The 27,579-nt window shown below is 59.9% G+C and overlaps 1 protein-coding gene across 1 annotated transcript; it reads left to right on the top strand.

Moving 5' to 3' along the window:
- Window positions 1-178: 178 nt before the first annotated feature.
- Window positions 179-26,014, top strand: SCN4A (sodium voltage-gated channel alpha subunit 4). The gene is made up of 24 exons (XM_056127453.1): window positions 179-451; window positions 526-644; window positions 739-828; window positions 1,277-1,405; window positions 1,646-1,737; window positions 3,547-3,912; window positions 4,423-4,486; window positions 4,846-4,987; window positions 5,629-5,838; window positions 6,567-6,693; window positions 8,759-8,997; window positions 10,423-10,596; window positions 12,092-12,448; window positions 16,917-17,405; window positions 18,993-19,125; window positions 19,568-19,722; window positions 20,014-20,187; window positions 20,678-20,800; window positions 21,699-21,977; window positions 22,109-22,162; window positions 22,374-22,511; window positions 22,866-22,970; window positions 23,466-23,736; window positions 24,819-26,014. The coding sequence occupies exons 1-24, from the start codon at window positions 179-181 to the stop codon at window positions 26,012-26,014; spliced, it is 5,499 nt and encodes a 1,832-aa protein (XP_055983428.1).
- The last annotated feature ends 1,565 nt before the right edge of the window (window positions 26,015-27,579 follow it).

Genomic DNA, 27,579 nt, shown 5'->3' with positions numbered 1-27,579 from the left:
GCAGCTGCCTTGGGCACTCGCGGGCTCTGTGCTCAAACTCAGTGGGATCGGCACCCCGGGATTGGCACCCTGGGATTAGCACCCGGCGCCAGGACGAGCAGGAAGTGAGCCCCAGAGCTGGTACTGCCCAGGGCTGTGTGCCTGCCACCCTCTCAGCCCCTGAGCCCAGGATGCCAGGATGGCCAGCGCGTCTCTGCCCACCCTGTTGCCGCTGGGCCCTGAGAGCCTGCGCCCCTTCACCCCCGAGTCCCTGGCGGCCATAGAGCAGCGGGCAGTGGAGGAGGAAGCCCGGCTGCTGCGGAACAAGCAGATGGAGATCGAGGAGCCCGAGCGGAAGCCACGCAGTGACCTGGAGGCTGGCAAGAGCCTGCCCCTGATCTATGGGGACCCCCCGCCCGAGGTCATCGGGATCCCCCTGGAGGACCTGGACCCCTACTACAGCGACAAGAAGGTGAGGCGCGAGGGGCGGGGAGGGGGGCCTGGCCCCGTGCCTAATGGCCCCGGCTCACGGCCTCTCCCTCGCAGACCTTCATCGTGCTCAACAAGGGCAAGTCCATCTTCCGCTTCTCGGCCACACCTGCTCTCTACCTGCTGAGTCCCTTCAGCATTGTCCGGCGCTGCGCCATCAAGGTGCTCATCCACTCATATCCTGCCAGGGGCGGCACTGGGCACGGGTGGGTGGGCGGGCACCTCTTCCCCTGCCCTCGCCTGCTCGCGCTTTCCTTGACGCCCGCCCATGCTGTTCAGCATGTTCATCATGATCACCATCTTGACCAACTGTGTGTTCATGACCATGAGTAACCCGCCGCCCTGGTCCAAGGACGTGGAGTGAGTTGGCCCCACCCCTGACCCTGGCCCTGGCACTCACTGTCCGTGTCACTCCCACGCCCTGTGGCCTTAGGCCCAGCAGATGGCTCAGGGATCAGGACCCTGCCTTGATGCCCAGCACCTCATACCCCACCCCAACCCCCTCCCCCTGCCTGGTATTACTGGAAGAGGCTCCTGGACCTCCTGAGCACAGCCGGGGAGCCCCACCCCAAAGATCAAGAGCCCCCGGCATGGCACACACATATACACACACAAGCATGCACACACACATACACACATGTGTAAACACACGTACACGCATGCATGCACTCACACGTGCACACATGCATACACATACACACACAAACATACATACATGTTTGTGTGTGTATGTGTATGCACACACACACACACACACACACACACACACACACACACACACACCCCACGGGTCTGCACCCCGCCGCAGGTATACCTTCACGGGCATCTACACCTTCGAGTCCCTCATCAAGATGCTGGCGCGTGGCTTCTGCATCGACGATTTCACATTCCTCCGGGATCCCTGGAACTGGCTGGACTTCAGTGTCATCACGATGGCGTGAGAAGGGCCCCACAGAGTCCCCATGGGCAGGCGAGGTCCAGGCCTCAAAAGGGGCGGTGGGTGATCTGGCCTCTCAGAGATCTTTTCCAGTAGTCAGATCCAGTAGTCATGTTGTGGGGGTCAATATGCCCCCTATAAACCCCTAACTGCAAGGACTCTTTGGAAAATGCTTGTTCTGGAAAAGGCCAATCGCCCACGGTCAGCTCTGACAAAGGTGCTCTCTGCTCCATCCCACAGCTATGTGACAGAGTTTGTGGATTTGGGAAACATATCAGCACTGAGAACCTTCCGGGTGCTGCGGGCCCTGAAAACCATCACGGTCATCCCAGGTATAGGGGAGGAGCTCCGCCCTCCCCGACTGTCACCTGTGTGGTTTCACCCCAAAGCCTAGACCTGAGTGGCTGGGGTGGGGGGGGGTGGCGGGGGAGAAGGGGTCCTAGCTGGAAGCAGGCTAGTGAGGGATGGGTCTGGGCACGCGGCTCTGCCTCTCACCTCCTCTGCCTCCCAACTTGGTCCTGAGGAGCGCTTGGGCTCCGCCTGCCTCAGTGTCCCTACCTGGGAGCCATGTGCTACTCACGGGGTTGGGATGAGGTTTCGCCACCTTCCTAACCAACCAGGGTACTTATCTACCTGCCACATGCTGCATCACGTGTCCATGTGTGTTGAGTCAAACATGAGCAGCAGATGGCAGGGCAGAGATCTCTACCTGCAAGGGCATGCCAGGGAATCCCACGCTAAGGCCCAGACCTGAAGGTGCGATAAGGAAGAGGTCATAGAATCAAGGAGGCAGGGGAGTTTCAGAGGAATCCCTCAAGAAGCGTGAAATGAGCCAGAGAGATAGGACAGTGGGTAGGCACTGGTCTTGCATGCTCCCCAGCACCCCACATGATTCCTCAAGTCCCACCAAGAGTGATCCCTGAGTGCAGAGCCAGGAGGAGGCCTGCGCCTCACCAGGTGTAGCTCAAATGTATTAAAACTATAAATAGCATCCAAGGAAGAGTCCCTTTGATCAGGCCCTAGAAGAAGTTGGGGCTCTCTGTCAATGAAGGGGACTTGTCCTGGCATCCCACAAGAGTGTGTCCACTCAAAAGGGGCAGAGAGAAGGTCAGTCAAGCTCATTGTGGAGCACCTTGGAGTGAACCCTCTCGCTCCCAGACAAACCAGCCCCAGGTTCAATCCCTGGCATTGCCCAGACCCCCAGCTACCACTCTGCACAGCACCAGAGGCCCCCCACGCACTGCTGGGCTTGGACATTGAACCTCACAGTCTTGTTGGCAAAGTGTCACCCAGAGTGGCCCTCAGGCTCCTTGAACATTCTTGGGGAGGCCCCCCAAGAAAGATGCAAAGGGGTTCCATGATCAAACAGGTTGAGGAGTGAAGAGTGAGGAGATGTGGTTTGTTTTTGTTTTTGTTTGTTTGTTTTGTTTTTGGTCATACCTGGTGATTCTCAGGGGTTATTCCTGGCTCTGCTCTCAGGAATTACTCCTGATGGTGCTTGGGGAACCATATGGGATGCCGGGGATCGAACCCAGTTCAGCCACATGCAAGGCAAACACCTCCCCACTGTACTATCATACCATCCCTGAGATGTGATATTAAGGTTTGGTTTCTTTACGACTTGTTGCAACTGGAGTAGGGCAAACTGTACAAGGGCTTGCCAAGAGCTTCAGCCCCTCCTATGATTACATTACTGAGCTCCCATGGGTGCGGGGGTATACCCTACTACGCTCAGGGACCCTCCTGGCCCCTGAATCCTAACTTTTAAGAGCAGAAGTTGGAGGTTGGTGCTCTCTAGCTCACACTCTGGTGACTTTCATTAGGTCCCATGTCAGGCCTGCCTGTCATGCTAGGAATGAGTCAGATAATGTCGGCATAGTCTTCATCACCCACTCTTCTGGCGGCTGAGAGTCTTTGGGCCCCACGGGGTGGGGGGGGAGGGAGGCTCACGGTTGAAGGTCAGAGAAAGATGGAGGCTGATCTGGGAAGGCTTCCCAGAGGTGGGGGCTCGGGAAACCACTCCTGGAAGGAGATGGAGCTGGCAGAGTCTGGGGGGTAGCTGGGAGTGTCAGGAGGGGGGTGGTCCTCCTGCTCTGCCTACCCGGCCCCCCCCCCCCCACTCTCTCCCTCCCTGTGGTCAGGGCTGAAGACGATCGTGGGGGCCTTGATCCAGTCGGTGAAGAAACTGTCAGACGTGATGATCCTCACGGTCTTCTGCCTGAGCGTCTTCGCGTTGGTGGGGCTGCAGCTCTTCATGGGGAACCTGCGGCAGAAGTGCGTGCGCTGGCCCCCACCCTTCAACGACACCAACGCCACCGTGTTCGGCAATGACACCTGGCTGGACTTCACGGGGCTTGGCAACGACACCTGGTTTATCAATGACACCTGGTTCAGCAATGACACCTGGAATAGCAGTGACACCTGGAACAGCAGCGACACCTGGAACAGCCACGAGGGCTGGGCCAGCAACTTCACCTTTGACTGGGACGCGTACATCAACGATGAAGGTGAGGATGGAGTAGGGGTGGGCAGTCCCCACTTCCAGGGCGAGCCCTGAACCCCTGAAACCCCAACAACAAGATGGAGACAACACAACCTTTCTCAAAGGGCAAAGGTGACTCCTAATGACTTGAAAATCCTAATGCTTTCAGTCTAAAAGCAACAGGAACTAACATGCATGACCCTGGTCCCCTTCTTCTCAGAGGTACCCCCGCACCTCACATTCCATTACCCTCGTAGGACTCACAGTGCCTCCTGACAACTTGGAGAAAGGCTCCTCTTTTCCACCTGGGCACCCTGGCTTTTAGCCCCCTGCAGTGACTCACCCTGGGGTTTTCTGGGCAGGAATGCGGTGACCCCCTGCCTGCAACCATGCCCTACCCCATATCTTCCTGTGTCGTGGCACTGGAGCTTCTTGGAGACCTGGGGTCTCAGTGCAGCCCGTAGAGGAGGGAGCAAAGGGGTCCCCAGGTGGGTGCAGGCGTCTGACCTGCTGCTCTTGTGGCCCCCTCACCTAGGGAACTACTACTTTCTGGAGGGATCCAACGATGCCCTGCTCTGTGGGAACAGCAGTGACGCTGGGTGAGCGAGGGGGTGCCCTGGGGGTCTGGGACGGAATCCCTAGCCATGGAGGGAACATGGTTCTGTGTTCAGGGTTCGGGACTGCAGGGGTTTTTTTTTGTTTGTTTGTTTTTTGTTTTTCTTTTTGGGTCACACCTGACGATGCACAGGGGTTACTCCTGACTCTGCACTCAGGAATTACTCCTGGTGGTGCTCGGGGGACCATATGGGATGCTGGGAATCGAACCCAGGTTGGCTGCATGCAAGGCACATGCCCTACCCGCTGTACTATTGCTCCAGTCCCTCAGGACTGCAAGGGTTCCCCATCTGCCCCCCCAACTGGAAGTCCCTAAGAACTCCCTCCCTCATCTGATCCCCAGGCACTGCCCTGAGGGGTACGAGTGCATGAAGGCTGGGCGGAACCCCAACTACGGCTACACAAGCTACGACACCTTCAGCTGGGCCTTCCTGGCCCTCTTCCGCCTTATGACGCAGGACTACTGGGAGAACCTCTTCCAGCTGGTACGGCTGCCCCAGCCTGCCCGCCCAGCCGGGGCCCACAGCCCTTCCTTGCTCCCCCTTTTTGCCTCGAAAGCCACACTCATGGCAGCCCAGGGGAGGGCGGGGGGTCTGGGAGTCTCAGCTCAGCCAGACCTCGAGCGGGCAGGCAGGCTGAGTGAGTGCGAGTCTCGCACCCCCTGAGGCATCATGGACACGAATGCTGTTTGTGGTGACAGTCCCCAGCAGCCTGGTCAGTGTCACTGCTCTCTGCTGAGCTCTAGCTAGACGCCTGGCTTGTAGTGATGCTAAGGCTGGTCCTTGTCTCCGTGCTTCCTCCTGACTCTGAGATCAGGCCTTTGTGAGCCAGGAAGCCAGGGAAGTCTGGGCCTGGCTCTCCTAGAAACGGCTAAGAGAGCCACGGAGCGCCAAACCCTGCTTCCTGGGCCCTGCACGCGGGGCCTGATCCCCGGAGCTAGTGCTGGGAACCAGCTGATCCTGTGGATCAAACCTCAAGTGGGTGTCCCAGTCCAGGGAGCTCTTTCTCCCAAGGTCTGAAATTACCCATCGCATAGATTACGTCTCTCTGCCTGCCTAGGGGAGGAAGGCTGCGGGCAGGAGGGGGGCTGCCTTGTGACACCCCCATTTGCTCCCCCCGCTTCCAGACCCTTCGAGCCGCCGGCAAGACCTACATGGTCTTCTTCGTGGTCATCATCTTCCTGGGCTCCTTCTACCTCATCAACTTGATCCTGGCGGTCGTGGCCATGGCGTATGCGGAGCAGAACGAGGCCACGCTGGCCGAGGACCAGGAGAAGGAGGAGGAGTTTCAGCAGATGTTGGAGAAGTACAAAAAGCACCAGGAGGAGGTGGAGAAGGTCTCAACTTGGGGATAGATGGCTGAAGGGCCAGGGGTCCCCTGCCCCACAATTTGGGTTCCTTCACAGCTGGCTGGTTGGGGGATTCTGCTGAGGCAGGGGATGGGGCCTGCTGAGGCAGGTGGGACAGGCATGCAGGAGGCTCCAGGTAAGGAGCTTGGTGGGACTCCAGGCACCTGGCGGTGGAAGATTATTTCACGGCTCTGGGCCTTGGATGCCCCACTGTTAGCAGAAAGCAGGGAGGAGCAGTGAAACTAGTTCAAATATCAATGGTTCTGTGATTCTTCCTGGGCACAAAGGGAGAGGCAAGTGCCAAGGTCGGGGGGCAGGGGGCGGGGAGCCCTTCATTTCCTCATCACCTACAGTGCAGTTGACCAAGACTCCAGAGGGAGTTGGGATGTAGCCCAAAGGCTGAGTATTTGCCTTGCACTGGCTGGCCCGGGTTTGATCCCCAACATCACATGGTCCCCCCCAGCACTGCCAAGCCCTGTCCCCAAGCACAGAACCAGGAGGAGTCCCCTCACCCCAAACTGCTGGATGTGGCCTTCAAAGAAACCCACAGGAAAGACCTCAGAGGGTCGGGGGAGGGCTTCAGAAATGAGGGTCCCAGCCAGTTGCTTTCTATCCTGTCACCGAATCACCACCAAGGGCTGTGCCTAGTGGAGCCAGGTCACCAGGACACAGCAGTCTGTGAGTCCACCCCCCACCCCGACTGTTGCGGTCAACAGGCCAAGGCCGCCCAGGCTCTGGAAGGCGGGGATGCAGATGGGGACCCTGCCCACAGCAAAGACTGTAATGGCAGTGTGGATGCGGCACCCGGAGAGCAGGACAGCGGCATCTCGGACGCGATGGAAGGTGAGCGCCAGCGCCCCGGCCGCTCGGATCTGCCTGTCAGGCTCCTGTGGGGGGAGGGGAGGCCAGCTGGCCCAGCCTCAGGACAGTCACTTCATGCTGGCACAGAAGACCTGGCCCGGGGAAAGGCGGTCTCAGCCCAATCTGGCCCTGTTCAGGCAGCTGCGGCTAACGGGAGCTTCTGGAAGGGCTGCAGGGAAGGCTGAGGTGATGATTCTAACCAGGAAGCTTCTAGAAACTAAGTCCCTGGCCCCTCAGTGAACTTCTGGGTCCAAGTTATACATTAATTGCTACCCAGATATTCTCAGGAGCCCCCATATCCCTATGATGTTCCCCTGAGTCTTATGAGGAGATTGGAATTATCAGGTTACGAGGAGGGGATGAAAAGCACACATATAAATGGGTGGGTGAATAGAGGGAAGGACAGATGGATGGACACATGGACAGATGGAAGGTAGGAAAGATAGGAAAGAAGGAAAGGGTGGGAAAGAAAAGATAGGGTGGAAGGAAGGAGGAAAGAAAGGAAGGAAGGAGAAGGGAGAGAGGGAGGGAGGGAGGGAGGGAGGGAAGGAAAGGAGGGAGGGAAGGAAGGAAAGGAGGGATGGAAGGAAGGAAAGGAGGGATGCAAGGAAGGGGGGAGGGAGGGAGGGAGGAAGGAAGGAAGGAAGGAAGGAAGGAAGGGACGGAGGGAGGGAGGGAAGGGAGGAGGAAGGAAGGAAGGAAGGAGGGAGGGAGGGAAGGGAGGAGGAGGAAGGAAGGAAGGAAGGAAGGAAGGAAGGAGGGAGGGACGGAGGGAGGGACGGAGGGAAGGAGGGAGAGAGGGAGGGAGGGAGGGAAGGAAGGAGGGAAGGAAGGGTGGATAGATGGATGGATAGGAAACTGGCTGACTGACTGGCTGACTGGGAGGATGGATAGATGGCTAGACAGATGAACAGGTGATGGGGAAGTAGATGGATGAATGGGTGATGGTTGATAGATGACTGGGTGGTTGCGTGGAAAGATAGATGAGTGGGTGGATGGATGGAGAGATGGATGGGGTGTATGGACTGAAAGGTTAATGATTTAAAAGGGGTGAGGATAAGCAAGCATGGACAAAGAGAGGATAGGAGGAACAGGAATCCTGGTTCCCTCCACACACTGCCTGACCTTGTTCCAGGAAGGATGTGGAGGTCCCAGAAGAGTTTGCCAGCCTCTAGTGGGCATACCTTGTCCGGCCTTCGATGATAGGCACCCAGGTGTCTGGGTCAGGCTGGAGAGTGCTCAGGAAGTCGGGGGCAGAGCTATGAGGAGCTCACTCACTGCCCGCTGCCCTGGGTGGTGCCCCAGTGAGAAATTTGGAGCCAAGGCCTTCAGTCTGATGTGGGGGTAGTTTAGCGTCAGACTAGAGCCCATAGCCTTTGGGAAGGGGTTAAGTTTGCAAATTCCTGGTGCAAGTGCGAATCCGACACCCCCAGCCCTGGTTCCTGGTTCCATTCCGGCCCCCAACCATCCGCATTGCTCTCCCCTTCTCTGAGCTGGGAGCTTCCAGTAGTGTTCATCTCACATGTTTCTGGTGATGACTGGGTGGATAATGGTTAGACGGAGGGCCACAGAGGCAGTGGGGGGGTGAAAACAGCCTTCTTCCCGGGCCTTCCAGACCTTGGGGCTTCACACTGGGGGTGGTCCCAGAAAACCTCTCTGCCCAGGAAGGGGAGAGCGGCTAGGAAGAGAGCAGGCCCCGGGTGGGGGCGTTCGTCTGCTCCCCAGAGGTACAGTAGCAAGTGAGACCCCTGCAGGGGCCGCTCCCTGGATTCTCTGCCCAGCAAGGCAATCAGAGTGTCTCTGCTTCTGTGGCCAAGAGCCTGGGCCCTGGCAGAGGGTGGGGAGATGCAGGGTGGATGGGGAAGGGGCCTTGGAGGGGAGCATGGAGAGAGGGGCTGAGGGAGCGTGGGCGAGGGGTTAGTGCGTGAGGGGTGGTGTACCCTTTGGGCATCGAGGACGCAAGGTTGGGTGGGCATGGATAGGGGGTGGGGCTGGGAAGGTGGGCCCGAGATCTTGGGAAAGGTGCCAGTCTCTCCTTGAACCCCAGAGCTGGAAGAGGCCCACCAGAAGTGCCCGCCGTGGTGGTACAAGTGCTCGCAGAAGGTGCTCATCTGGAACTGCTGCTCGCCATGGGTGCAGTTCAAGCACATCATCCACCTCATCGTCATGGACCCATTTGTGGACCTGGGCATCACCATCTGCATCGTGCTCAACACACTCTTCATGGCCATGGAGCACTACCCCATGACCGATCACTTCGACCACGTGCTCTACGTCGGCAACCTGGTAGGATGGCGGGAGGCCTAGGGGTGCCGGGAGGGGGGCCAGGCTCTGCCTAGGCAGGGTGGGCGGAGAGGGTGGGCACTACCCGGGCAGGGTAACAGGGCAGAGTGGGGCCGGAGAGACGCCAGGCAGAGCAGGTGAGAAATAGGGCACAGTCTTCGGGGCCAGGAGGGGCACATGTTGTTTTCCAAGGGAGAGGTACGGGGCTATCTGGTATGTGGAGTCGGGTTTAGGGTGTTTAGGGGCAAATGCGGGTCAGGGTTTGTGGGAGTCTGGAGACCAGACCATGCCATGGGGTCAGAGGCAGGAAAAGGTGTGCAGGTCACGGTGAGGGGGGCTCGGGGGCAGGTCTCCATCTCTAGGGGCTATCATCGGGGCCTAGGAGTCACCAAGGGACTTGGATGTGGGGGCCTTTAGACCTTGTCACCCTGGGGGCCGCCGGGGCCCCAGACCCTAAAAGCCAGGGAGTCCCCTGCCCACCTCCTCCTCTTGCCTGCCACAGCCCCTTCTGCAGCTATTGTTGACACACGCTGATCCGCCCGCTGATCCCTGCCATTAGGAGCATTAGCGCCTCGGTGCTGACAAAGGGAACCCTCCCAGCTCCTGACTCCCCTGGCCTGCAGGGCCTCAGGCTCCCCTGTCCTGTCCGGAGCAGAGCAACTGGGCATCCAGGGATAGGTGGCGTGAACAGAAGAAGGACTGGCCAGGGCTCAGACCCAGGGCTGTCCAGCACGTCTTGTCCATGGGGATGTCGAGGGCAGAGAGGACAGGGCAGCCCCGGCCCCCACCTATCCAGCCCCTGCCCACAGCCTCTGCCCTCTGGGCACCTGCTGTGGCCTGAGACAGATCCTGGGCGGGGCGGGCTGTGCACCCTGCAGGCAGCTGGTGGCCAGCAGGAAGGGGACATGTCCAGCGAGGTTTGGGGGCTCTGCAGACCTCAGATTCCTGCCGTGCCAGGGTTTCGTGGTGCAGCTCTGACCCTCTCACTCACTCTCAACTTTGTCCCCTGTTGGTTCTGCCCTGGACTGCCAAGACCATCTAGATTTGCTGGATCCCGGGACCCCGGCCCAGCAGGGTAGCAAGGGGACTGAACTCAGCACCCCAAGACTGATCTGAACCCCAAGTCACTCCCACGTGAGCACTTGAGTTTCATTTCCTCACGTCTGGGTCAACCGTGCTAAGCCCCCAAGTTCTCAAAGATCGGAGCACGGTGAGGTATCATGGGAGCATTGCGTGCTGTTGTCTTTGGGGAGATGCTCTGAGCACAGTGTCCCCAATGGTCCCCAGGCAAGGCACAGGGTGGCACAGCTCTGCATGGTGCCCCTCTGCCCCCCCCCCGGGCACCTGTGACACATAAGTGTGTGGGCTCCATTGCCTGCTGCCCTCAGGGTGGGAGGCGCCCCAGGCCTGAGCAGGGCACCTCCACAGGTCTTCACAGGCATCTTCACGGCCGAGATGGTGCTGAAGCTCATCGCCATGGACCCCTATGAGTACTTCCAGCAAGGCTGGAACATCTTCGACAGTTTCATCGTCACCCTCAGCCTGGTGGAGCTGGGCCTGGCCAACGTGCAGGGGCTGTCGGTGCTCCGCTCCTTCCGCCTGGTGAGGGGGCACACCACCATGGCGGTGGGTGGGGGAGATATGGAGCAGGCACAGGTAAAGCATGTGCAGCCCCTGAGCTCCGATCCTGGCCTGCTCGGCTCCCTGGCATCACAGGGTGTGGCTCCTATGGAGTAAACGAGGGGAATCGAAGCCATAGTACCGCAGGGAGGGTGCTTGCCTTGTACAGGCGGACCCAGGTTTGATCCTCAGCACCCAACATGGTTCCCCAAGCACTTCCAGGAGTGATTCCTGAGTGCAGAGCCAGGAGTAACCCCTGAGCATCACCAAGTGGGGTCCAAAAAGCAATAAGTAGATAAATTAGTCAGGATAAGGAGGGGCAAAGTGACCACCTCAGCTGGCATTGATCTAACCCACAGAGCCCTTGGCTGGACTGGAGACTCTTCAGACCTGAAGACTGAGACTTGAGTTTGCTTTTGTCCTAGGCTAGGGACTTCACAATACTGCCCCCTCGACCAGGGGCACTTACGTCAGAGTGTGCGTGGGGGAGATGGGGGGAGGTATGTAATAGCAGGTACTGGACTGCCAGCGTCATGCTTGGTGCCTGTGGGACTTCGGGATTTGAACTCATGACCATATATGCTTGTAAGACAAGCAGTCTTCCCCTGAGCTGTTCCTTCAGGCCCTTTACTGTGTCTTTAAATTGTATGAGGGGGGATGGAGCGATAGCACAGTGGGTAGGGCATTTGCCTTGTATGCGGCCTACCCAGGTTTGATTCCCAGCATCCCATATGACCCCCCAAGCACCGCTGGGAGTAATTCCTGAGTGCAGAGCCAGGAATAACCCCTGAGCATTGCTGGGTGTGACCCAAAAAGAAAAAAAATGTATGAGAGCCCTTCCACACCCTTCCATGTCTTTATTTTATTTTATTGTATTATTTATTTATTTATTTTTGCTTTTGGGTCACACCCAGCGATGCACAGGGGTTACTCCTGGCTCTGCGCTCAGGAATTGCCCCTGGCAGTGCTCAGGGGACCATATGGGATGCTGGTAATCGAAACTGGGTTGGCCGCGTGTGAGGCAAATGCCCTACCCACTGTGCTATTGATCCAGCCCCGCTTCCATGTCTTTAAATTGTATGAGGGCCCTTCCACACAGCACAGTGGTGTAAAATAGGATCACCTTTATGTCTTCACCACTCAGCTATTGACATTCTACCAACTGTCCACCTTTATGCCTCCTCTGTATTCCTGCTTTCTTATGGGGGTGCAATCAAATCCCCACCTATAATTTCGCTTGTCAGTCCTTACATCCTGTGAGTCACAAGAACTTTTTCTTCTAAACATCTACCAAAGAAGGGGGTGGGGGGACAGGAGTCAAACATCCCGTTCCACAGAGAGGCAGACGGGAGCCACAGATGACGGAGGCTGGACAAGCAGTGGGAGATGGTTCTTCTGCCTAAGGACAGGGCTTCCCTGGGAGGGGCCGGAGATACCCGGCTTCATTCATCATCCCCCAAACTCCCCCGCCCCACAGCTTCGGGTCTTCAAGCTGGCCAAGTCATGGCCGACCCTAAACATGCTCATCAAGATCATCGGCAACTCGGTGGGCGCCCTGGGCAACCTGACCCTGGTGCTGGCCATCATCGTGTTCATCTTCGCCGTGGTGGGCATGCAGCTGTTCGGCAAGAGCTACAAGGAGTGCGTGTGCAAGATCGCCTCCGACTGCAGCCTGCCTCGCTGGCACATGCACGACTTCTTCCACTCCTTCCTCATCGTCTTCCGCATCCTGTGCGGCGAGTGGATCGAGACCATGTGGGACTGCATGGAGGTGGCCGGCCAGCCCATGTGCCTCACGGTCTTCCTCATGGTCATGGTCATCGGCAACCTGGTGGTGAGTGCGCAGGGCATGGGGGCTGGGAGCCGCCTCCCCGCCCATTGCCAGCCAACCCAAGTATGCCAGCAAGACACCCGAGACCCCTTGATTCCCTTGGAACCAGGCAGTCAGCCAGGGCCCTGGCCATAAGCGGCTGAACTGTATAAGCGATGAGATAACTGGTATTTGACAGTCTGCCTCCCCCATCTCCATGACATTTTTTTTCCTTTTTTGGGTTATACTTGGTGATGCTCAGGGCTTCCTCCTGGCTCTGCACCCAGGAATTACTCCTGGTGGTGCTTGGGGGACCCTATGGGATGCCGGGGATTGAACCCGGGTCAGCCGTGTGCAAGGCAAACGCCCTCCCTGCTGTGCTATCACTCCAGCCCCGTCCTGGGACCTTCTTAAATTGTAGATTTCTGCTCCATCGCCCCATCTCAGTCAGTTGCTCAGGTGGGGAGCGAGGCGGTGCTGGGGGTCTGCATTTCTCTCAGGGGCTGCATTTGCCACTGAGTAGTCTGGCCATAGCCTAGTGTTTGGGATAGAGTGACATGGTAATTGGAGTCACCCAGACCCAGTTTCCAAGCCCAGCTCCTTGGCCATCTGCATGACCTTGAACTCTGCGTCTCTCTGTGTGGGCTGACTTTTCTGGAAGAAAGTAAGGGGAGAGGACTGATTGACAGCCCAGAGAGGCAAAGCAGGGGGTCAGTACCCTGAACCCCTGCACCTCTTCCTCCTCTCCCCCTCTTCCTCTTCCTCCCTCTCTTCCTTCTCCTCCTCCTCCCCCCCTCCTCCTCCCCCTCTTCCTCCCCGGTCTCCTCTTCCTTCTCTTCCTCCCCCTCTTCTTTCTCCTCTTCCCTCTCCCCCTCCTCCTCCTCCTCCTCCTCCTCCTCCTCCTCCTCCTCCTCCTTCTCCTTCTCCTCCTCCTTCTCTGCCTCCTCCTCCTCCTCTTCCTCCTCCTCCTCTTCTTCCTCCTCCTCCTCCTCCTCCTCCTCCTCCTTCTCCTTCTTCTCCTCCTCCTCCTTCTCTTCTTTCTCCTCTTCTTCCTCCTTCTCCTCCCACCCTCTGACCCTCTTCCCTTCCCAAGAATCAGGCCCGGATGTTGAGAAAAGGCGGAAATGGTATAACCGCACCAGCCCTCTGCCCTCAGTGGTCAGGGCTAGCAGGTGGGCTGATGCCAGGCCTGAGAAACGGGCCAGCTGATAGGCATTTCTGTGGCGACAGCCCAGACAGAGGGTGGGGTGGGCTCAGTCCTACCCGAGCCCAGCTGCCCCCTGTGGTGCCCTCATGGCCTGGGCAGCACGTCTGGGAATCCACAGGGTTGGAAGCAGCCTGGGCTGCTGCATCAGCCCTTCTCAGATGTCGCCTAATTCTGCCTGGGCCTGGGGAACCGGGGAGGAGCCCGTGGGAGGAGGCACCATCCCCGGGGACCCAGAGACAGCCCCCCTCACAGAGAAGTTTAGGGCAGGGTTGGGCTGGTAAACTCAAAACCTTTCAACCTCCCCCTCCCTCACCCTGGCTTGCCACTCACTGCCCGGGCAACCTCCTCATCCCAAGATAAAACTCACTGCCCCAGTGCTCACCGGAAAGGGGGTCAGTGGTGGCAGCTGAAGGTAGTGGAGTGAGTGGACTGTGTGTGCTAATCCCACTGTTCATGCCAGGCATGGTGGGCATTGCCCCTAGTGGTCCCAGCACCCGCAGAAAGGGACGCTGGGCTTAGGGAGGCTCTGCCCAGAGCAGTGACACTGGTGAGAAAGAAGGAGCCGGGCTAGCAGCCACGAGGACAGGTGAGGGCCGCACATTTAGGCTGCTGAGCATCGCCCAGCCTTGGGCCAGAGGATGCACCCCCAACCCGGGCTCGGCTTCTGTCAGTGTTGTAGGTGGCCCTCCCCAGGCCATCCTGCTTGAGCTGTGCCCTGTAGCTCCTCCGAGAGCTGCCGGAGAGCCTCGATTCCGTCTGTTCTCAAATCAGAATTGATTTTTGGCCATTGAGGTTCATCAAACTTTGTTGCCACATTTTCCACCAGCCACACATTCAGTCCCCGCAGCAGAAGGTTTGCTGCAGACCAGGAAGTGAAGTCCAGGTGGGGAAGCCGTGGTCTGTGCGCGACTTGAACCCTCTAGGGCCTGGGGGCACCACACTGAGCAGCCTGTGGCTGTTACCCGCACACTCTCGTCTCCCATACATGTGCGCATGTATGCAAATGCATCTATTTGCACTCATGCATGCTCTTGCTCTCCCACACACTCCTGTCTCAGGTATACATGCACACACATGCATGTATGTGCACTCATGCATGCCCTTCCCTTCCCTGCCCTTCCTGCATGCGCCTGTCTCATGTGCACTCAAACACACTCTACCCAGCCCAGCTGGGTCTCCCCCCATGCTCAGAGGTTGGGGAGCAGTTGAGGGAGGGTTCCTTGGGTACTGTCCCTGCCACCCCATCTGGAGCAGGTTCCTGCCAGAGGACAGCAGGGCAGCTGCCCCAGTGGGGAGACCCTGCCTCCTCTCCCCATGGCCCTGGGGGCTTCCTGCAAGGAACCAGGAAGTGATGAGGTCTGAGGCCGGGTGTCCACACCCCTCATCTCTAGCCCGCCCTCCCGCCTGCCCGAGGTGGCTATTTCTGTCCCAGGCAGAAGCCGTGTGCAAACCCTGCTGACCAGAGAGCAGCTAATTCCCATCTCAGATGTGCTTCTGGCAACCGGACACTGCCTGCCACGGAAGGGAAAGAAGCTCCCCTAAGCCCGAGGAGGGCAAAGGCAGGAACGTCTGTGGGGCGCAGAGCTGGGCGGGTTCCCCCCCGCACATCTCCCAAGGAGAGAGCGAGAGAGCAGGGACCACCCTAGGGAGCACAGTGAGCAGGAGCCTCAAGAGGAGCCATGAGAGGCAGACAGAGTGACGCTGGGCAGTAGCTGGGCAGGGGGAGGGGCTCACAGGCTCCTTCTCTTTCTCATTCGCTCATCCACTGCTCCCCCATCCAGTTCAACTCCCCCTTCCTCCTCACTGCCCAAGGATGGGTGGGCTTGGGAAGAAGACAGGCCACCACCTGGCACAATTTTCAGAGTAGTCACTCACATTTTAGTCTAAACAAGCAGTGGGCTCTCCATGCTGTGTGCCCTGGAGCAAGTCACTCCACCTCTCTGAGAATCATACTCTTCTCCAGACCCGGGATGGTCTCATTGTCCACCTATCAGCCAACGCCGTGCTTTCCCCCTCTCTCCATCTAGTAACTCACAGCCATGTGAGGAGCTAATACCGGATTCATGCCCAGTTTGTAGATGAGGAAACTGAGACACAGAATGGAGCTGCCTGGACACTCAACCGCAGGGCTGGGGGTCAGGACACTCAGTCGCAGGGCACGGGGGTTCAGGAGCCAGCAGGACAATTTTGCAGCAGGCGGCTGCTGTGTATGGACTTCTTTGGACGTCTCTCTCCTGGGCAAGGGACCCAGAGGCTGCCCAATCCTGTGCTCGGGGCCAGGGTCAGCAATATCTGTCCTGGGGACAGGAGCATTGACTCTTAAGTCTCTCTCAATGCTGTGAAGAGAGACAGAGGCAGGGAGAGTGGGCACCCAGGGTGGGGACAGTAGGCCAGCACCCTTCCAAAGGGAGAGGGGAGTGGGGGTCTGCGGAAGGGCTGGGCTATGGCTCCGCGGTGAAGCCCACCCTCCCGGGGGATGGGGGGGGGGTGGCAGTGAGGCCTTGCTCCAGCCCTGTTGCTGCAAGGTCCATGGAGACAGGAAAAGATGTCACAGAGGTTCCCGGGAAGTTCTGGAAACGTGGAGCCTGGAGCTGGAGTAGCTTCTGTTTGGGGGTGAGGTGGTGGCAGGAGTTAAACTCGGGGTTTCACACAAGCAAGGCAAGAGGTGACAGCCAGAAAGTGAGCACAGCGGGGAGGGCACTTGTCTCACATGCAGCCAACCTAGGTTCCATCCCAGCACTGTATTCACCCCCCAAATGCTGCCAGGAGCGATCCCCGTGCAGGGAGCCAGGAGTAAGCCCCCAGCACCACCAGGGCTGCCCCCTCTGGAAGAGAGCTCTAACCACTGAGACACCTCTCCCGAGGGCTGAGACGGGAACCTGCACGTTCTTCTTTATTTTTGCTTTTTGGGTCACACCCAGCGATGCTCAGGGGTTATTCCTGATTCCTGACTCTACAACTCAGAGACCACTCCTGGCGGTGCTTGGGGGACCATACGGGATGCCGGGGATCGAACCCAAGTTGGCCTCCTGCAAGGCAAACGCCCTACCCGCTGTATTATTGCTCCAGCCCCAAACCTGCACATTCCTCTGCTTCTGCCTTCCCCGCTGTAGCGGTGTGGGGCAGTTTTGAGAGCAGTGTCTGTTACGAGTGGCCTCCCCACCCCGTCTCTGCCTCAGGCAGAGGCCCTGGGCCTCAGTTTCCCTCTCTGCAAAGTGAGGAGGTGCAGCGAGAGTGCCCCATGAGTGGACAGCTTGAAATGTCCATCGTCCCCCCGACCCCCAGGTCCTGAACCTGTTCCTGGCGCTGCTGCTGAGCTCCTTCAGTGCCGACAGCCTGGCGGCCTCGGACGAGGACGGGGAGATGAACAACCTGCAGATCGCCATCGGGCGCATCAAGTGGGGCATCAGCTTCGCCAAGACCTTCCTGCTGGGCCTGCTGCACGGCCAGGTCCTGCGGCCCAAGGACATTATCCTGCGTATCGGGAAGCTCGGGGAGGCTGCCGACGCCGCTGGGGACAGCGCCCCCGAGGACAAGGATGAGAAGAAGGAGCCACTGCCGGCCGATGGGGAGCAGGACATGAAGAAGGACAACCACATCCTGAACCACGTGGGCCTGGCTGACGGCGCACCCCCCAGCATCGAGCTGGACCACCTCAACTTCATCAACAACCCCTACCTCACCATCCATGTGCCCATCGCCTCCGAGGAGTCGGACCTAGACCTGCCCACAGAGGAGGAGACCGACACCTTCTCTGAGCCCGAGGACATCAAGGTGGGCTGACCGGCGCACCTCCTCCCTTCCTGTTATTTTCTTCTGGGGGCCACCTCGGCAGTGCTCAGGGTCGCTTCTGGGTGCATTGTTTGGGGACCACTCCCCGCAGTGCTCGGGGACCCTCGCACTTCTGCCCCTGGAGTCATTCCCCCAGATCTCCAGCCTTTGTGTGAGCGGAGACAAGCTCCCCCGGCCCCATCCCATCCTGCGTGAGCCTCAGTTTCTTTGTACGCTCAGTGGGTCCCTCACTTAGGTCTGGAGTGAGCCAGGTCCAGGCACCATCCTTGCCTCCTTCACCCCTACCTGCAGCCCCACATGGTCCTCCGGCCAGCAAGGGGCGCTGTAGATAGGAGGCCTCACCTGGGGGCCCTGAACTTGAGCACAGTGTGTGTGTGGGGGGGCGGGTGGGCGGGGGGGGGGGAGGCAGGGCTGGCGAGTGCCCCTGCCAGCTCCTTGCCATCACCAGCTATTTCCGCTTTGACCCCACAAGGGTGGTAGGAACGCCCCAGCGTGGTCAGTGAGAGGCTTGTGTTAAGGGGTCGAGGGGCCTAGGAGCACCAAGCTGGATGCAGCCCTGCCCCGCTGTGCAGGAGGGGCGCCCCTGGACCGAGAGGCCCCCTCCCCGCCTCTCCCCTGCAGGAGTGGAGAAGAGCCTGCGGGGCACCCCGGCAGCTCTGGCAGAGGCTGGGGTCCCCTCGCCCACTTCCAGCTCTGGCGGGGAAGAAAGCACATGGAATCTCAGCCAGGACTTGCTCCTGCCCCCCAGCTTGCCAGTCCTGGGCCTGGCAGGGCTCGAGGGCCTGAATGAACTTTGCCCTGAAAGCTCTTGGCTCCCGATTCCCCCAAATATGTGGCACACCGGCTTCCCAGGAGGCTGCGTGTCTGCCAAGCTATAAATACCCAGGAAATGTGGCACCGACGGCTGTATGCGGAGCGGGGGTGGGGAGGCCTGGCTGGCACCAGGACCTGTGAGAGGGGACCATGGAAGTCGGGGTGCATAGGAGGAAAAGCAGCTTGGAGAGACCCCCTGCCTCAGTTTCCCTTTCTACCCATTGCGCACATGGAGACTGAAGCCCCCCACCCTGAATGCAGAGTTGACCCTTACTCGGCCCTCTCCAGTATCCCGGTCACGTCAGAGTCCCCTGGCACGCAGAACCCAGCCTGGGGAGGGAAAGGTGTCTGGCCAGGACCCCCCCACTGTGCCCTGCTTGTGTTGGCGCCTTTGGTTCAAGCTTCAGCCTCATCCGGGAATGTGCTCAGTCCCTGCCGGGTCCCTAGAGGGGAGGCACAGAGTGGGGGGCACAGCCTCCCCCTCCTCTGCCCCCTGAAGGCCCACCCAGACTGCCCACCCTTCAGTGCTCCCTGACGGCCTGTCTCCCCACCCACCTCCTCCTGCATGAACCCCTAGTGTCTCTGGTGCCCCCTGTCCTGGCTGGCCTCTGCCCTGAGCTGCCCCAGGGCTCCCCTGTGCCAGGCGGGGCTCCCCAGGGCTCAGCCCCCTCCCTCCTGCTCCCCCACCCTGCCTCAGACCCGGTGCTGGAGGACTGGGTCATGTGACCCTGTGGCCTCCCTCCCTCCCCCCTGCAGAAGTTGACTCAGCCCCCCTGCGACGGGACCTCCTCAGTCTGTAGCACAGCCGACTACAAGCCCCCCGAGGAGGACCCCGAGGAGCAGGCCGAGGAGCAGGCCGAGGAGGAGCCTGAGGAGTGTTTCACCGAGGGTGAGGGCCCGGCGCTGCACGCACCCACCCTGGGTCCACAGCCCGGTCCAGCCCCGCTCCAGTGGCCCCCGGGGGTGCCCAACTGATTCAGCTGACTGCCCCTTTCCAGAAAAATCCACTTGGCATCCCCCACAGCCCAGAAAGGGTCTTTCTCCAGCCAACAGATAGGAAGCCCCTCCCCCAACTGCACTGAGGGGGCTCCCGGCGCCCCTAGGGGCCGCATCGTCTACTTTCAGGAGGCTCCTGGGGCAGGGAGTCAGCACTACTGTGAGGGTCCCCCACAACTCTCCCCCTGGGGGTGAGGGCAGCAACGTCCCCACAAGGTTGCTCACAGCAGACCCAAGGGAGGACCAGGAGGCCGTGCCCCTCCCCCGCCCCTATTTCCAAGCAGCTGGAGTGCCCCTGCCCCTCCCCCCATGACGGGGCTCCCGCTGCCCCCCAGCCTGTGTGCAGCGCTGGCCATGCCTGTCCGTGGACGTCTCCCAGGGCCGGGGGAAGCAGTGGTGGACACTGCGCCGGGCCTGCTTCCGGATCGTCGAGCACAACTGGTTCGAGACCTTCATCGTCTTCATGATCCTGCTCAGCAGCGGAGCCCTGGTAGGAGGGGTCGTCCTCGGCTGTCCCGAGGCCCAGCCCTGGGTTTTCACACAGGATTAGTTCCAGGGAGCTCAAGTCCCTTAAAGCCCACCTGCCCCAGGGTCCCAGCAATCGTACCCTGACCTTAAAGAGATACGTGGGCTCTCTGTGTGCCCACTCCCCCCCCTCCAGGGGGGACGGGCAGAAGCCATACCACTGTGGGCACTGCTGTTCCTAGGTCTGGGTTTGGGGGCCAGTGGGGGCTGGCGGGGGGGGGGGCGGGCACTGGCTAGACCCTGCTGGTGCCCCCAGGCCTTCGAGGACATCTACATTGAGCAGCGGCGCATGATCCGCACCATCCTGGAGTATGCGGACAAGGTGTTCACCTACATCTTCATCATCGAGATGCTGCTCAAGTGGGTGGCATATGGCTTCAAGGTCTACTTCACCAACGCCTGGTGCTGGCTTGACTTCCTGATCGTCGACGTGAGTCCGCCCCCAGCCCGGGCACAGGTGGCTCCCAACCACCCTCTTCACACTCCATCTCGCCCACCCCACACCTCACGTGGCTCAAGAAAGTTGGAGGAGGCCGGAACTGTAGAATAGCATTTGCCTTGCATGTAGCCAACCTGGGTTCGATCCCCGGCATCCCACAGGGTCTCTCCAAGCACTGCCAGGAGTAATTCCTGAGTGCAGAGCTGGGAGTAAGCCCTGAGCATCGCCAGGTGTGACCCAAAACTAAACAAAAGAGGAAGGAGGTCAGGGCGGAGGGGAAGTGGGTGCCTCAGGCCCCAGGAGGGCGAGGAAAGCAGATCCTGCCCCTTTCCCAGAGGCTGAGGAGGGTCAAGATGTGGTGCTGCTCAGAGGTGGCCATACTCCCCCAGGGCAGCTCCCGCCCCCAAGAGCATCACCCTGGCGGCCTCTCCCTGAGCCCTGACTTGGTGGACTTGCTCCCTGACCGCCCGCTCCTCCACAGGTCTCCATCATCAGCCTGGTGGCCAACTGGCTGGGCTACTCGGAGCTGGGGCCCATCAAATCCCTGCGGACACTTCGGGCGCTGCGCCCCCTCAGGGCACTGTCACGATTCGAGGGCATGAGGGTGGGTAACCCGGGGGGCTTTGAGGGTGCACGGTGGGTGCCAGGGGGCTCTGCGAAGAGGTGTGGATGGCATGGCTGTGTTTCTGATCTCCAGCCTCCACTGAAGAGACAGTGTATTAAACAGAGACTGTGAAAGGCCCAGTGGGACCCCACACATTCCCTTGTGTGTGTGTGTGTGTGTGTGTGTGTGTGGTGGTCGTGGGGTGGGACCTCTCCTTAGCTCTTCTACTTCATCACCACTAGGGGGCAGCAGAGGCAGCTCAAGCTGGAGTCAGGGTGGCTGAGGAAGGAGGACTGGTCCCAGCTGTGCCTGTCCCTCCCCAACCTGTATTCAACAACCCCCGCCCCCCCCCCCCGCCATGGCACACCTTTGACCCCCACACATCCTTGAGAAGTGCCAGATTAACACAGCGTGTGGGCAAGACCAGAGGGGCTTCCCCAAGGGACGAGGCAGGCACCCAGGAGGGCTCAGCCAGACCCCCCAGCTCCAGCGCAGGGACCCCTCCCCCACCTGCCCAGCCAGGGGTCTCACCCCCTGGGCCCCTCTGGAGCGACAGCAGCTTCTCCATAGGGCCCATCCTCAGGACCTGTGGGGCCGCGGTTCCTGGTCTGCGTGTGAGTTGGTGCAGCGAGGGTGGGGGCCACTTCCTGCACGGCAGAGGAGGGACTTTCTGCCTCCTGCCTGCTGGCCCTGGCCAGGCTGCTTCCAGGGAAGTCCAATGCCCACCAGAGAGCCCAGTACAGCCCCCCAGCCCAGGCCCTCCTCCCTTCCACCCATCTCTCCCAGCTAGTGCTTCTCCCCCAGGCCTGACCCAACGGGGTGGTGGGGGGCCCAGACTGCCCGGCCCCCTGGGTCATGCCGGGAGGGTCTGTCCATGCCCCCATGCCGCCCGCCGCAGGTGGTGGTGAACGCCCTTCTGGGCGCCATCCCGTCCATCATGAACGTGCTGCTTGTCTGCCTCATCTTCTGGCTCATCTTCAGCATCATGGGCGTCAACCTGTTCGCTGGCAAGTTCTACTACTGCATCAACACCACCACGTCGGAGAGGTTCGACATCTCCGAGGTCAACAACAAGTCACAGTGCGAGAGCCTCATGCACACGGGCCAGGTCCGCTGGCTCAACGTCAAGGTCAACTATGACAACGTGGGCCTAGGCTACCTCTCGCTCCTGCAGGTGGTGAGTGGACCGCGGCGCGACCCCCTCCGGGGAGTGCCCAGGCGCCCCCCTCTGGTCTCCATCTGGTGCCCGAGTCGAGGGGTGTGGAGACAGGAAGTCGCCCCTTCCCTGAAGCACCAATGCTTTCCCAGGCTACATTCAAGGGCTGGATGGACATCATGTACGCGGCTGTGGACTCACGAGAGGTGAGCAGGGGGCTCAGAGACGGGGTCTGGAGCACACTCTCTGGGCCATGTCTACCCATCCCCACCCCCGTGCCACCTCCTCAGCCAGATACCCCGGGCCCAAGTCGTGGGGGATGGGTTCCTGGCTCTCGGAGCTTGCAGGGGGACAGTGCAGGGGACAGCCAGTCCTCCTGGCACCCAGCACGGCCCACCTTGCTCTTGGGCCCTGTAGCAAGAGGAGCAGCCGCAGTATGAGGTGAACATCTACATGTACCTATACTTCGTCATATTCATCATCTTTGGCTCCTTCTTCACACTCAACCTCTTCATCGGCGTCATCATTGACAATTTCAACCAGCAGAAGAAGAAGATGAGTATCGGGGCTCCCTCTGACTCCCAACAGTTGCTCACAGGCTGAGGAGGCTGGCCTGGGTGGGCCCGGATCCCGCCCAGTGACCAGGGACATGGGAGGCAGCTTGGCCTCCCCTGGCCTCCGTTCCCTTTTCTGTCAGCTTCCTGCCTCACTGGGTCTCAGCTACGGTGAGCTACAGAGGCGAAGCGCCCCCTCCCCACCTCCCAGCCCTTCTGATATCTCTTCTGGTCCCTACAGACCCCTTAGCCCCATCCCATGAGGCACCCCTGCTGGAGAGGCTGCAGGGAAAGTGTTGGGGTGGGAGGCTCTGGGGCTGGGGAATGCCTGCCTTATGGCCCCATCCCACTCTACTTTGGAGGGAAAGACATCTTCATGACAGAGGAGCAGAAGAAGTACTACAATGCCATGAAGAAGCTGGGCTCCAAGAAGCCACAGAAGCCCATCCCGCGGCCCCAGGTGCGCCCGGGCCTCCCCTGCAGCTTCTGGGGATGCCCACCCGGGCACCTGGGGCTGTGGGTACTGTGCTGCACACAGGCTGGTTCCCGGGTCTGCCCCCGGGAGGGACCCCTCCCCATCACTGTGTGAAGACCCCACAGGTGCAGCACCCGAGAAGCTCCAGTATCTGGTCTGCCCCCCGCCTCCACTACAAAGCCCCCCAAATCCATCTGCCTCCTCACCTGAGGGGCATCTGGGAGAAGGATCTTAGATGGGGTGGATGCATCTAGACCCCTCCCTGGTGACCAGTGGCATTGGGGGCGGAGGAGTGGGTGAAGGTTCCTGGGGGGAGGCCAGATGGCCACAGACCCACAGAATGGTCCAGCCTCCACTCTCCTCCCCGGCTGACACCACCAGCATCTCCCCTCGCCCCGACCTCCCCGTGCCTCCTGCCCACCCATCCCTGCGGGGGTTACTGTGCACCCCTCCAGCCCAGCCCGCACCCTCCGCCCACAGAACAAGATCCAGGGCATGGTGTACGACTTCGTCACCAAGCAGGTGTTCGACATCACCATCATGATCCTCATCTGCCTCAACATGGTCACCATGATGGTGGAGACAGACGACCAGAGCCAGCTGAAGGTGGACATCCTGTACTACATCAACATGGTCTTCATCATCGTCTTCACCGGCGAGTGCGTGCTCAAGATGTTTGCACTGCGCCACTACTACTTCACCGTCGGCTGGAACATCTTCGACTTCGTGGTGGTCATCCTGTCCATCGTGGGTGAGCGGGGCGGGGCTGGACCAGCCGGGTGCCCGTGCACCAACAGGCTGGCATGAGCACGCAGATGCACACAGGGTGTCCCCCTGGGGCGGCCCCTCTGGGCAGGGAATCACCACCAGGGGCCCACATCCAACACTGGCCATCTCCCGAACCAGGGTGAAGTGCTCACACGCAGGGTCACGCTCACTATTATCAGGGGCCACAAGGGCCAGGATGGCCCCACATTGCCTAAGGACATGGGACAGTGGTGGCCAGGCTCTGCCCCAGAGGCTGGACAGGCAGCGGGCTGCTGGGTCCGTGCGTCCTTCTGCTCGCTCTAGGGCCAAACTGACTAACGATGTGTTCCTCAGCATGTAGCCCTGGCCTCAAGGGCCTATGACTGTGCTGGAGAGGAAGCAAAGTCACCACAAGTGACAAGCTCTGGGTCACCCCCCCCCACACACACAGAGCCTCTCTCCTGCACCCCCCGTTATAACATCAGCAACCCCACCACGAGGCTGAGCCTTGCCTGCCCCTCTTTGTTTTTGTTTTTGTTTTTTTTTTAAATTTTTATTAGTGAAACACCATGAGGCACAGTTGTAGACTTACAAATTTTTGTGCTTGGGTTTCAGTTATACAATGATTTAGTACCCATCCCTCCACCAGTGCCCATTCTCCACCACCACTGATCCCAGTATCCCTCCCACCCGCCATCCCCCCATCCCACCCTGCCTCTGTGGCAGGGCACTCCCTTTTGTTCTCTCTCTCCTTTTGGGTGCTGTGGTTTTCAAAAGAGGCATTGAGTGGCAATCATATTCAGTCTATAGACTACTTTCAGCATGCATCTCCCATCCTGGGAGGGTCCTCCCAACACCCTTTATTTGGTGCTTCCTTCTCTATCTGAGCTGCCTTTACCCCTAGTGTGTGCAGCTGGCCTTCAAGTCATGGAGTAAACCTCCTGGTACTTATCTCTTGCCTGCCCCTCTTGAGAGTGCCACTGCCCACCTCCCTGAGTCTCTGCTGCCTCGCCGAGGGCTCAGCTCCTTCTGCTGCCCGCACCAGGCCCCCTGGCACCCACACATCCCCCCCCCCCGTCCCCACAGGCCTCGCGCTGTCCGACCTGATCCAGAAGTACTTTGTGTCGCCCACTCTGTTCCGTGTGATCCGCCTGGCACGTATCGGCCGTGTCCTACGGCTCATCCGCGGCGCCAAGGGCATCCGCACACTGCTCTTCGCCCTCATGATGTCCCTGCCCGCGCTCTTCAACATCGGCCTCCTTCTCTTCCTCGTCATGTTCATCTACTCCATCTTCGGCATGTCCAACTTTGCCTATGTCAAGAAGGAGTCGGGCATCGATGATATGTTTAACTTCGAAACCTTTGGCAACAGCATCATCTGCCTCTTCATGATCACCACGTCGGCGGGCTGGGATGGGCTCCTGAACCCCATCCTCAACAGCGGGCCGCCCGACTGCGACCCCATGCTGGAGAATCCAGGCTCGAGCGTGCTGGGGGACTGCGGCAACCCGTCCATCGGCATCTGCTTCTTCTGCAGCTACATCATCATCTCCTTCCTCATCGTGGTCAACATGTACATCGCCATCATCCTGGAGAACTTCAACGTGGCCACGGAGGAGAGCACCGAGCCGCTGTGCGAGGACGACTTCGAGATGTTCTACGAGACCTGGGAGAAGTTCGACCCCGATGCCACGCAGTTCATCGCCTACAGCCGCCTCTCGGACTTTGTGGACACGCTGCAGGAACCGCTGCGCATCGCCAAGCCCAACAAGATCAAGCTCATCACGCTGGACCTGCCCATGGTGCCCGGGGACAAGATCCACTGCCTGGACATCCTCTTCGCCCTGACCAAGGAGGTCCTGGGCGACTCGGGGGAGATGGACGCCCTCAAGCAGACCATGGAGGAGAAGTTCATGGCCGCCAACCCCTCCAAGGTCTCCTACGAGCCCATCACCACCACCCTCAAGAGGAAGCACGAGGAGGTGTGCGCCATCCGCATCCAGAGGGCCTTCCGCCGCCACCTGCTCCGCCGCTCCGTCAAGCAGGCCTCCTACCTGTCACGCCACAGCCTGGACGGCAGCGGGGCCGGCGCCCCCGAGAAGGAGGGTCTCATCGCCGAGTCCATGAACAGGATGTACGGCCCTGAGAGCGCCACCAGCGATACGGCACAGCACCCAGCCGAGGACAGGGGTGCTGCGGAGGACGCTGGGCCTGCCACGCCTTCTCCGCCCGCACCCCAGGCTCAGACGGTGCGTCCAGGGGTCAAGGAGTCTCTGGTCTAGCAGCGGAGCCTGGCCCTGCCCTCTGGAAGCCACCAGCAGAGGCTCTGAGCCTGCGACTGAGCGGCATCTCTTGGGGACCTCGGGGGCGAGGGCAGGGGACTGTGGGGGCAGGGGACTCTGGGGATTTGCCTTCACATTCTGAGCTTTCTGCTCAGGGAAGGGGTGATGTGAGCATTGTGCCCAGCTGTCCCCCAGGAGGAGCCGCTCCTGGGCAGATGCCTGGCTGCCCCCACCACCGTCGGGCCCTGGGCCTCACCCCTCCCTCTGGGGTACAGTGTCCCCTGGCCAGCTCGGGAGTTTCCCCCCAAAGGGTAATTGATGCCTTAGCTCCAGAAGCATGGACAGGTCGCTGGGTTCTGACGCACTGGGCTGGGTCATGGCCCCTGAAACCCACTTCCTGCTGAGTCCAGTGTCCAGGCGACCCATGCCCCGGCTGGCCTCTGGGGGGACAAGCAGGTGGGAATCCACTGAGGAATGGTCTTTGCTGAGGGGGCTCAGGTTGGGTCCCCACGGTGTCACTGCTGGAGGGTTGTTAGCCCGAGCACCTAGGGGAGAGCATCCACTCCCCTCTATCCACAACCCCCGGGGCTTCGTGGGCCCCTCCCCCCGAGCCTCAGCGAGCTCCTTGTCCTTTCTAAACACCCTGCCCGTCTTCTGTCTTCATTCTCCCCTCTGAGTGGCCCCAGGCCTGTTATTGTTGGGTCTCTGCAGGGCGCCCCACTGGGCATGCATGCCCTGCTCGCCCCACTTCCTGGGTGCTGCCCTCTGGAGAGTGGGTGGTCACGTGCCTGGGCATGGCAGTGCCAGGCTTCTGCTGGCTTGAGGAGGACAGAGCCACTGCCACCAGAGGAGGGCACAGACCCCTGGGGCGGGGGTGGGGGAGAGGGTGGTCACTGAGTTACTTGTGTGCGTGCCTGGGTATGTATGCCAATGCCCATGCAACTCCTACCTGCACACGTGTGTGTATATGCATGTCTGTACTTGTGTCAGTGCACCTGTGTGTGTGGTGGGAAAAGGGGTCGCTCCCACCCATCCATACTTGCACACATATGTGTGGATGTGCGCGTGTGCACATGTGAGTTCTTGGTGTGTCAGCCTGCCCTGAGGTGTCCAGCTGGAGCATATGTCCATTGCACAGGTCCCCATACTTGTGTGCCTGCGTGTGTGAGTGTCTATGTGTGTGAGTGTATGTGCCTGTGTCTATGTGAGTGTGTGTCTATGTGTGTGCCTGTGTGTGTGCATGTGTGTGCGCCTATGTATATGCCTGTGTGTGTCTGTGTGTGCATGTGTGTGCCCGCGCCTGTGTGTGCGTGTGAGTGCAAGTGCAACATGGGTGACCAGAGTCACACTTGATTCCCCGGTGGCTTTAGTTCCTCTTCTGTGTCTTCTTGTTTCTTGTGAACAGTTTGATTAAAACTCAGGAAGCAGTAAAACCTCCAAAACAACACGTGTGTGTGTCCACGTGTGTCCTCTCTCCCGCCTCCTGCTGCCAGCCTGGGTGCCTCCTTCTCCCACTCCTGGGGACCCCAGTCCTCTCCTGAACGTGTCCCCATGCCCCTGCCCCA

This window comes from Sorex fumeus, unplaced genomic scaffold, assembly GCF_029834395.1.
Source record: "Sorex fumeus unplaced genomic scaffold, SorFum_2.1 ptg000063l, whole genome shotgun sequence".
Taxonomy (NCBI): Eukaryota; Metazoa; Chordata; class Mammalia; order Eulipotyphla; family Soricidae; genus Sorex; species Sorex fumeus.
This window is presented reverse-complemented; position numbering and strand designations above follow the sequence as displayed.